Source organism: Siniperca chuatsi, linkage group LG1, assembly GCF_020085105.1.
Source record: "Siniperca chuatsi isolate FFG_IHB_CAS linkage group LG1, ASM2008510v1, whole genome shotgun sequence".
NCBI lineage: Eukaryota > Metazoa > Chordata > Actinopteri > Centrarchiformes > Sinipercidae > Siniperca > Siniperca chuatsi.
The window spans coordinates 9,133,158-9,145,009 of NC_058042.1; the positions used below are offsets into that span (position 1 = coordinate 9,133,158).

The window sequence follows — 11,852 nt, forward strand, 5'->3', positions numbered from 1 at the left end:
TCCATCACTAACCCAACACACACACACAATTCATATTACACATACACAGTCTGCCAACTGCATGACAAACAAACAACAAAGACACACACACACTCCCTGGTGGCTCTTCCACAGAGTGAGCTGTCTGCCCCACGCTGGCCGTTGCTGGCGCAGCATGGGAACAAAGACGAGTTACACTGCTGAGATGACCTCATGGCTGCCTCCATGGAGCCAGACATTAATCCTAAAAACACAGACTGTCACGCTACCACCTACTCTGCAGCCAACACAACGTCCAGCCTAAAACAAACTTCTGCTGATCCTGTCTGAGAGTTTGCCTCCTGGAGTGAATATAAGTAAAATGTCTACGTAAACAAATGCAGTCAGATCTGCTATATTACAAGAAAACTAAGGGGAAAAAATCAAACACAGAAAGAATGGGGATCTCAGTTGTTCCTTTGGTCAAATCAACTACTACTGACCAGACTGTCATGAAATTTGAGTTAGGTAATCATGGTCCCCTAATTACTTTGCTGCCCCCAGAGTTTTCCAAAGAGCCACCATCTGGCCACAATTTCCACTTGCACCCAAGAAACAACAAAAATCTACTGTAAGAGGCTGATTGCTATGACATTAAAGCTCTATTTACTTCTGCATTACAGGGGTTATGCCATACCTAAGGCGTAGGCTCCCTGTAATGGGACAATATGGGCTGCTTGTCTTTTTTATGACATGTTTCTGATGCCGGAAGAAATTGTTGAGTGAATGCAACATAAGCAATTTGAAAAAAGGCTCAGTTATCTTATCCTTTTCAGCAACACACATCTAGTAAATACAGCGACAGCATGGAATAGTCTCATATTCAGTAATGAAACAAGGTTAATCTTCCCACCATCGCTTGTATCACAAAGTAAATGAAAGAATAGTTACTGTATTGTGGGGAATATTATTAAAGAGCGATACGGCCCGATTGTGTACGATACATCCGTCTAGTGCTACAGTGGTGAACAGGTGAAATCTGACGTTGAACCACAAATATAAAACCTGTGTCTATAAGGTAGCTTGTAAGGTGTGACTCCTATTAACCCCTTGGGTCAAGAGTAAAATAAGTTTCACTGAGCACATTCATGCTCCCCAGAGGATGAACCATTTTCCTTTTGGACACTCCCCAAGATTTCCTCTTGGAGTACCATCTGGCCAAAATTTGAACTGTGCACACAAGATGGAAACCCTTTTAATGTTAACTTTTCTATATTATTGTGGGGTTAAATTAACATTGCGGCCTCTATGAGCCACTAGCGGAGCTTTAAACTATTACTCTTACCAAGACATATGATTTACCATCTCAATCCATTTGCAAGCCAGTAGTTTCTCATTACTTTTTCTCTTTACTAAGTGACTGCTGTTGTTTCAGTCAATGCAATTCATAAACTCATCAGAAAGCACAGATTTAACTTCTCTTTATTAAAGTTAAATAAGTTGGTATACATCTCATATAATGGTATAAAAGGACAACATGACTGGATAAATTATTCTGGGTAATGCCATTTTCAGAAATTAAATCTTTAGCTTCTGTGCCATTAAGTAAGAAACAGCAGAGCAATTTTCTAACTGTACAGCTCAGTGATGTGGATGAATGGGAAAATGTTTTTCAATGACAAGAATGGGTACTGTGAGATCCCCTGTATTCATGTGTGACAGCAGTCTTTGCTCCATTGTACAGCATGAACATCTTCCTGACAGGGCAGCAAGCAGACCAGTAATTTTGTCTGACAAGCGCCTGTCAGAAGAGATTTTAAAAGCCTTGTAGTCTGACCTAGTATTAACTCAAATGAAACATTCAGTCTATACCAACTTAAACCCAAAAAGCAAACAAAATGCATACTTTGAAAATGAGGGGAGGGAGAGAGAAAAAGAGGATTTTTCAAATCCCAAACCTTCTCACCCCCACCAACAAAGAACACCTGCTGGGTGTCTCCAAGTTGGAGCCTAAACCTGCTGAAGGAGGCTTCTGCTTGATAACGTTCAGTAGGCGCTCAGGGCCTTAAAAGCTGCTCAACAGCTTGAGAGAGATTCCTCAGGGGTTTAGGAGGCTGCAAAACATACAAGTTCCCACACCCGGGTAATGTTTATTATTCTAAAATTAACAAACTTCTCATCTTTCTGTAACATTGCAGTTTTGAAAATACTGATTCTGCTTCAGCAGACATTTTGTTCAGATGCTATTTCTCTGTTTATGTGAAAACATGTCGCATAGAGTAATCACTGCTATGGTTGTCATTTGCTAAGTGACAGACATGTTTCAATATCCATGTTTAAAATGAAGTTTAAAGTTAAATCAATTTAATAACATCTCACAAAGATGAGCCTTTCTATGTCTGAATCTCTGTCTGTCTCTGCATCACAGACAGCCCGACACAACAATCAAATCTACTTGCTGATAAGAATATACTGTATATCCTTTACAGAACTGCTGTACGTTTCTAACAGGAAAGCTGGGAGCAAGCCGTGTACACTGCTGGGGTTGAAACCGCAGCAGTAGACCATTACAGAACTCTCCAAACAGCTGCAGTGGCCCACAAGTTTTAAAAGCCTCAGCAGGTGGGAGGTGGAACAAAATCATTTGTATTCATGATGGTTTCAGTTCTGATGACACACACACCCTGTGGTAGTTGGAGTTGGGTTAGATTTGATTAATTCTAATTTGGCTTTTCGATTCTGGTTCTTCTGGGATCCTGGTTTGGATTCTTGGTACATTGTTTTAGTAGGCAAAAAACAAAAAAACAATATTTATTATTAGCAGATGGCTCTCACACTATGGGCATAGTGTTTACAAAATTGTATCATGTTGTAAAACTGCACATGGAAGTACAGCAGGTCTAAACTTTGCTTCACAAGGAATTGGTAACTAAAATGAAAAAGCATGTTTCCTAATGAATTCCCAGTTTTTATAAAATTGAAATCCAATTCAGAACCAGTTCTTGATGTATAAACCTGTTGGTAGTATCTCAAAATCACTAATTTCTCTTCATACCACATGATATTAATGTCATTATTCTATTACACTTTAGCATTCAACAACTGAGAAATTAAGATTGTAAAAACAAATATGTTGAGCTCATCTGAGGACTATTTCAGCAACTTCATAATCTTATCACTAAAAACAAAGACAACTGAAACAGCAGATAGTGATCACTGCCAAAGGCTTGAAGCCATCTTGGTTTCTTCTCCCAGCCCCATTCCCCATCTTCCTTTTGTTAAAAACAACATTGAAATCAGAGTTGTTTCTACTTCCCAACAATACAGTCCAACTCCATCTGGCTCCTTTATCCGACTCTGCAATCATCAACACCTCATGCCCTTCTCTCTATTTTGTAAAATAACACCACTTCAAGGGTGAGAGCGGCTCTTACATTTCACCCTTAAGGTGCGTGCCCGCTTGCCCAGAAGACAGAAGAAAGACAAGGTGTTATCGGGAACACAAAAAAGCAGGAAAATATGCAGGCATACAGCAAACTCCCCTTACAAATGAAAGGGAGTTCTAAGTTGATGATAAAACAGCCTTAAGAGAGGTGATGATGCAACTCCTCGAGGCAGAAATAATGACAAGCCTGACATAAATCCACTGATATTTGTGAGGCCTGATATCCCCTGAGCAGCGACTTTCATTTCTGATACATGTTTAATAAATTGATTTTATGAGATAGAAAAGCAGTATGTTACAATACACTGACTAAGTGTGAGGGAGAAGCAGAAGGGAAGGCACTTTACCTTAACACCAACTAACTGTCCTTCATCTGGATGAGCCAGGTTCAAACAACCCTCCCTGTGAAGTGCGTCTGAGCTTGAATTTAGATCCCTATTTAGTTCAAAGGTAGTGTTTACAATAATACTAATCATTTACTCTGAACTTCCTGGAGGTATGCAACAAAAGAAATGAACAATAAAAACTCAAGTTACAATGACTCCTGATTATTTTCCCCACAATAGCTACATGCGCACTAATAATACACTCATAATGTTGTGAAGGCTGAAATATGAGTAAGCTGGAACCATAGAAACACCATTCTTTCATTATAAAGTTGATGTGATAATGTGATTATGCTCAGAGACTAAGCAAACCATAATCGCTGTAAAATATGTGGAATATTAGTTGCATTACTGAATGGCATTTTTGATATAATCGTCTTAATCCAATTATGTCTCTCTTTTAGAGTTTCCATTTTTGTGACACAAAGAAATTCAAGCAAGGCAGTACTCTATCTCTAACAAAACAAAGCATTTACTGCAACATAATACAGAAATGAACCCAGTTGTAGATATACCCCACAATCAGACTCTTGGCCTCCAACTCAAGTAAAAACATGTAAAACTGTTATAATTAAACTTGTGCATGGCACGATAGAGAATACATTTTTCTTTATTATACATTTTTTTTACCAACAAGAACCACAAAGTACCATTTAATTTATGACAAATGACTGTTCATAGCAGCCTAAATATGCTTACATATTTTGGTTTCTGCTTGTACTTTAATATTACAAGACAGATTGGGTGTTTTTATTGAGTGTGATTTCGGTTCGTAGGATTTACTACAAACAGAAATCACATTCAGTTCAATTGCTGCACAAGCCAAAGATATTCTGCTGGTAAGACTCAAGACTTCACTTGCTCTTCCATTGTTCTGCCAGGTTCAAACACTCTTGATACTACAAACAACGTTCCTGTTCTTCATGCAGCGCTTTGAGGGATTTCTTGCCTATTTGGTGTGAAACATAAAGATACCATAAAAAGATCAGCTTGGAGCTAAGTTTTTCTCTAATATTTGCACAAAGACAGCCACATCACCATAGCATAGCATAGCATCATGACAGAAATATCAGGTTTGAGGTTGAATATGTGATGAGAAACTGACATTGTTTGGTAATCTGGAGAGGTATCCTCAAGAAACTCATGAAATCACCTTAATCAGGATAATGTCCTTTTCTGACTGTTGGCCATAATCAGATTATTATGTGTTTGAAATCATAATCAGTGATCAGGGATCTTTATTGTTAGCTGGCATAAGTGAGAGTTTTTTTGCTCCACAGGGAGTGCTGCACACACTCCAACATGTCTGTGATGATTAGGCCTAACCCAAATGCCAGCAGTCCATATGGGGTGTGGCACTGAATGACTTTCATTTCAGCCCACTTCAACCACTTATAATCCCCATCACACACACACACACACACACACACACACACACACATACACACGTTACTCACAAGTGCTCCTACACTTGTGAGTAACCTACTGTCCTCACTCTGAGCTTGAACCATAAGTGTTTCCATCACATTCCCAAAATGTATATAAACACTAAACTAGCACCAACTGTACTCAGGGCTCAATAAATTTATTGATGGATGATCACAGATATAATAATTGTTGTACGTTGGCCGATAGGGGTGGGCAATGTAGATATGAAACATAACATAATATCACAATATTGACATATATAATCATGAAATATTAAGTTTTCTAGAATAAAAAATGTTTTTGGGATAATCTACCAACTAAAAATACATGACAAACCTAGGGACTTCATCACATTTATGCAAAAATCCTGAAAAACTGCAATATTTCCAACAGTCCTGCTCATTGATTTGCAACTTACCCATAATAATCTTATACAACCAGAAATATTAAAAGGCATTGCTACTACGTTATAAATGGTACGAATATTTATACTGACAAATGTATATTGTCTCACCACGTATATCGTTATATCACTCTTTGGCCAATAAGACAAATGTCACTACATGTTACAGGAGAAAAAGTACTCCTGGCAAGATGTCTATTGTGCGGCCTGTGTGCTTGAATGTGTGTGCAAAATACAAACAAAACCCACTCCGTGAAAAAATTGTTTCATATTCACTATAGTTTCTCTAGCAGTGTGTTGTTTACAATACTTTGCAGCTCATGAGAAGACAGAGCATAACAGCTAAACAGACAATAGTTCAAAGTGTGTTATCCTGAACATCCAATGGGCACAGCTGCGACACACTCCAGCAGTGTCACGGATGCCAAAGCCAATTACAGCCGGTCTATCCAATATGCCAATGTCCACCAGAAGCATGAGCAAAGCATTCACCTGCAGCTCTTTATACAGACTATTTATTTGTCTTATTCCTATCAAAAGGAGGTCACTATCTTGCAATATTAAGAAATCTTTTCAAAAATTTGTGGATCCACACCTGGATCCAGATCCGCACCAAAAATGGATCACCTGGTCTTTGACTCATGGCCTAACTTCAAGTAAATCAGGGTAATTTAATGAGATTTGACATTCCAAGATACACCACCAGAACAGACACAAACACAGCAAATCAATACTGCACAGGGAATCAATGCTGAAAATTCATGACAGAACTGCCTGTTCATGTTCCAGCGAGCAGAATGTAAATAATGCTCTTAAGAGTTGGATCTTGGGAACGAGAAAAATATTCTGAAATGACATAACACAAGCCTTGCAGAGCCAGACCACAATTTTGCTTCTCATTGTGTACTGGCAAGGCCGTGGATGAATCTGCCTCAGAAAGACCTCACTTCATGTAGGCTGCAGAACAGATGATTGACAGGCACAGTATCTTCTTGACTGAGACAATAGTATGAATAGTATGGTATGAACCAGATAGAGTGTCCGATAGAGTTGTTTTAGTGTATTTTGGCAATACACCCAAAACACAGGACAGATGACTGCTGTGACAACAAGCTGTGACTGTGTGACAGCTCAGACTAATCTCAAAACTAACCAGGAAATCCAGTTTCTCTTATTTTCCCCCCTCCTGTCTGCTCCTGTCTCCTCTGAATACCCACATGTGTAGTGCCTTTCTAGTCTTCAGACCACTCAAAGCTTCACACGCTACATATCAGACACATTCATACACTGATGGCAGAACTGCTCAAAGAAACTAACTAATCATTCACACACACTCACCTCGGGAGCAATTTGGGGTTCAGTGTTTTGCCCAAGGACACTTCGACATGTAGGCTAGGCCCGCCGACCTTGCGATTGGAGGACGACCCTCTCTACCACTAAGCCACAGCCGCCTACATTTTTGCAGAAGCTGAAACATTTTCAACAAATTTGCTTTGCAAATCTGTGGCCAGCTAAAGTGTTTGGAGAATGTTAGTCCAACCAGATTCAGACATTTGATCTTAATCTTGCTGAGGACATTCTTATCTAGACGTTTTCTTTTTCCCCCTTTTTGTTTTTCTATTGATAAGGACCTGCTTGTCATAAGCCAATTTCAACAACAGAATGATTATTTGAATTTATTGCCAAAATCTTTGTCAAAACATATCAAAAACTAAAAATGGTTAAACATGAAAGTCTTGTTTTTGTGCATTTTATGACTAAGTGAAGAGTAAATAAAGAATCTTCTACTGCTAAGAGCTGCAACAATGAATCGATTAATCGATCAACAATTAATCAGGAACTATTTTGATACTCAATTAATCATTGTGAGTCATTTTTTAAGAAAAAAAAATCTCTGGTTCCAGCTTCTCTAATGTGAGGATTTGCTGCTTTTCTCTGTTTTATATCTTTGTAAACTGAATATCTTCTGGTTTTGAACTGTTGGTCAGACAAAACAAGACATTTGAATACGTCACTTTGGGCTGTTGGAAACTGCGACGGACATTTTTAACTATTTTCTGAAATTTTGTACATGACATGATTAATTGATTACGCAAAAAAAAATAGATTAATCGATAATTTAAATAATCATTAATTACAATCCTAGTCATAAATTTTCACTGTCAAATTTAAAAATATAATTAATTCTTGTTTTCTTTCCATTGGGAGCGTATGGCAATTATACATGACAATGCTTGTCATGAGAAGACTTGTTATTAATCACTCTTTACAGAAAAATAGTCTTCTATAGAAGACTAGAAGAAGAGAGAAACAAGCCCTGCCTGGTGCAAACCTGAGCCCACACTACAGACCTCATCCTGCCTTTAATCTACAGCTGTTATTGAGGGGGTGCCTTGGCATTTTGTATCCTGGTTTTCAGCTTTGTTTTCCAGCTACCTTAAATGTTTTGGTAGCCCAGTTAGCATTCCCTGGCTGAAATAAGTTTTTTCCAATACTCGATAGGCAAACCTGATTGGAGAGTAATGACAGAAAACAATAAAATAGAACAAGTATCACTTCAAGACAATGTCAAGTAGAGTCTGAAAATGCAGTTTCTGGCTTATTTGTTTAAGAAAATCCATAAATTCTTACTTGAGGATTTAAGCTAAAGATAATAAATTTACACTGTGCGAGAGTGGAAGAGGATACAGTTTCCTCAACTGATTTGTTTTCTCTGGCCAGTTACTGTTTATTCACATATTAAAAGCAAGTTTCCTTTGAATTCCCCCTCGCCTCTCCTACTCGGAAAGTATTTTTCTTAATTATTAGTCACCCAACCAGGAAAGAGTGAGCGAGTTCACCTCCCAGGCATTGTGCACAAATGAGGGAAGCATGCCTCTAAAACATTTACAGTAAGACTCAGTGCTGTCAATCTAATGTCATGTTGACTGATTCATTTATGTTTTATGAACATCAAAGGTTTCAAAATGGAACTGAAACAGGTAGTGATGATCCAATATGCAATGAATGATAACTATGTCTTTATCTTTGGCAGCACACACAACAGAACTAAGGTTAAGTATGTCTTTAAACACCACTAAAATGAGCTTAGATGTATAGTGATGTCTGTAAGGGTACTGCCATCTGTCCGTTTTTCCTTTGGTATCTGCCTGCACAGAGGAATGCAATGGGATGGTATGAAATCATCACTCAGACCTGTGTAAATGTCATGTCTGTTTCCTCAACACAGCTTACCTCCAGCTTTTCATGAGGTAGTTTTTTAAGAAATGGTACAAAAACAGACTTTTTTTGCATGAATTTTAAATGGATGTCTCTGCTTCTGACTGAAGGAGAGAGACAACTATCAATGAGGATACAATACCATTTCATTCCTGAAAGGCTTTCCCCCCTCCCTTTTCAAAAGGGCCAGATAGTTTACCACACACAGCTCCTCTGGCTTTGTGCCTTTCTCATGGTAATTGCTGGGAGCTGAAAACAGAGTGTGCAGTGCCAAACACCCACTGCATGTTGAACTGTGCAGAACTGTGATGAGCTCGGAGGCCATTGCTAGATTGTGAAGAATTCATTCAAAGAAAAGCAAAGACCTGATGGATATTCATATACTGTACGACTAATTATACTGTGCTATTCATTCAATACTCTTGGCTGTAACACATGCAGACTTAGCCTGAGAACAAAGTCACTTAACATTCCTGGAGGGACTTATGGTGCATCCATGGTGCAACAAAGTCTATAGAAATGTAGGGTTTTGTTGTAATATTTTTTTCATATAAGCCTTCTGCACTTAGGACTGCTGCATTTCATTTAGGTAAGGATACACAGTTTATTAGGAACACCAAGCTAAAACCAATGTGGCCTAACACAACAGTCCTGTACTAAATCTGACCTTCATCAAGGTTATAGTGTTTAGTTTTTGTTGAAAAAGACAAGTTGATTCAACTTTGTGGTCATTTTTGAGGCTGCAGTTTGTGGTAGAGCTGAAAGATGAGCTGATTAATCGCTTTGTCAAGTGGCATAAAATCGATTCGCAAGTATTTTGATAACTGATTTGTTGTTTTGGTCATTTTTCATGCACAAATGCCATAACTTCTTTGGTTTCAGCTTCTAAAATGTGAGGATTTGCTGCTTTTCTTTGTCATATATGACAGTAACCTGAATGTCGAAGAAACCACTTTGGGCTCTGGGAAATTATAACTGGCATTGACTATTTACACATTTTATAGGCAAAATAAATAATCCAGAAAATAATTAGATGATTACTCAATGAAAACTATCCTTAACTGCAACCCTACTTCGTGGTAGTGTTGTGTTATACTGAGCAATGTTTCTAACATTTGATCTACTCCTATTGATATAAATGGGATGGACGCCCCTCAGTATAACATTTAATTCAACAGCACCACAAACTACAGCCTTAAAAATGATCATAAAGTTGAGTTAACGCCTTTTCTAAAACTTTTTCAACATAGCATTATACATTATAACTGCAGAAGTGTTGTCTTAGACTGCATTAGTGTTAACTAGGTGTACCTAATAAACTGGTAAGTGAATGTATTTAGACTGAGCCTTCATCCTACAGGGCATCTTACGTATGTTGGTGAGCTGCTGCATTCAAGAAAAGCCTAAATTTGAAACAAAAGAAACCTCGGTCAAAAAGCACCACAGGGTTTTTAGAAACCATGGGTGTCCCCGGTGATAACAACCAGGATAACAGGCACTGTGGTGCACAGATATACGGAGCTTTCTTCCTGAACGCGCTTTGTGAATAATAACAACACAGTCAGCTGCCATAGATTTAGGCCAGATCATCAAAAAAAACCTGAACCTCACTACACGCGGTGTAATAAAACGGTGTCACAGGCCACATCCACGACTCGCGCAGAGGTGCAGGTGCTTAAACTTGCTGGCGGTGTATTTTCCAACGCACAACAACCGCCCTGGGAACATTACCGGGGTTAACGTGGTTATTGAAGACAGGAGGTCAGGGTTACAAACAATAACCCCACACCCATGATAAAACACAACGTGTAGTATTAGCATCGTCCATCGACACATAGCTAATTCAATGGTAAGAGACGAAGAATATTAGCAAAACTTAGTCAAAACAGAAAAAAACAACAGTATTCAACTTACTGTGATGTTAATTTCGTGCTTTTTCAATCGATACTTGAGGCTCTTCATCTTGTAACGTGTCGGTTTCCTGGTGTTAAAAGTTTCCTTTGGTGAATAAGTTCATAAATAGTAGAAAAACCTTTCTAAAAAGTTAATACGAAGGAAGTTTTATCTCTCCCCTTTTCCTTTAAGAGTGAGTTTCACCTGACGCCTAACAGCAAACTCTGCTCCCACTTCGATTGACAAGCTGTTGAGCCAATCACATTGAAACATGCGCGGTCGGTTTACTTTTGATCCAATCGGCGACGTCTGAGGGCGGGACTTCCTTGTAAAGTGTCGTTGGGAGAAGTTGGAGAGACATCCTAAATTGGGGCAGGAAAAACCTTGCATGACGTAGGCTTACCTGAAGCCTGAAACACCTGGCTTGAGTACTCATAAATCTAAAAACAACCTGGTATTATCTGTTTTTTTTTTACAGTAAATATCTGTTATTTAGACTACAGTAAATTATCATAATGACTACCCAAACTGTCTGTTGCCTAGTTACCTGTCTGTCATGCGTCACGGAACACCTAGCTTACTGAACTGTGGTAGCCCTGTAGTTATGAACCTTACACTTAATAACAATAACACTAGCCCAGACTTCAGGAGGAAAGAAAATACTTCTTACCGATGGTCTATCGGTGGCTGTTATTGATTACTTTACACACAAAACGTATAAACTCTTAAAACATGATTGAATTTAGTGTAAACTACACAATACAAGTTAGTTAGACCTTGTTGACCACGTGCTGTTATAGTAATAGTAGTAGTAATAGTTTTTTGTGTTTGCACATACCGGTGTCCTGTCCTCATGGACTAATAAGACACCAAAAACACAGTTGCAGTGATAAAACCGTATTTGTTAGAAAAGACCATAACTTCTAAGATATGCTAACATTACACTGCAAACAAAGAGCAGTTTTTTTAAATCAGCATCAAATCAGAAGAAGTCATCAGACATTTTATTTAGGGCCGTAATCAGGATTTTAGATATGCTGAGGTTCAGAGAACCTCCAAATGCCAGAAGGATAATCTGAAACACACACAAGACTTATAAAGTTGTGCATACTGGAATCAC

At 38.5% G+C, this 11,852-nt stretch overlaps 1 protein-coding gene across 1 annotated transcript in view; it reads right to left on the bottom strand.

The window, feature by feature from the left end:
• uacab (uveal autoantigen with coiled-coil domains and ankyrin repeats b) overlaps nt 1-10,988 on the bottom strand; it is a 44,357-nt gene extending 33,369 nt beyond the window's left edge. Inside the window, exon 1 of the mRNA XM_044203700.1 lies at nt 10,754-10,988. Within this exon, the coding sequence (XP_044059635.1) occupies nt 10,754-10,801 (48 nt within the window). The 5' untranslated portion in view covers nt 10,802-10,988. The remainder of the gene's footprint in view (nt 1-10,753) is intronic.
• Nucleotides 10,989-11,852: the final 864 nt, after the last annotated feature.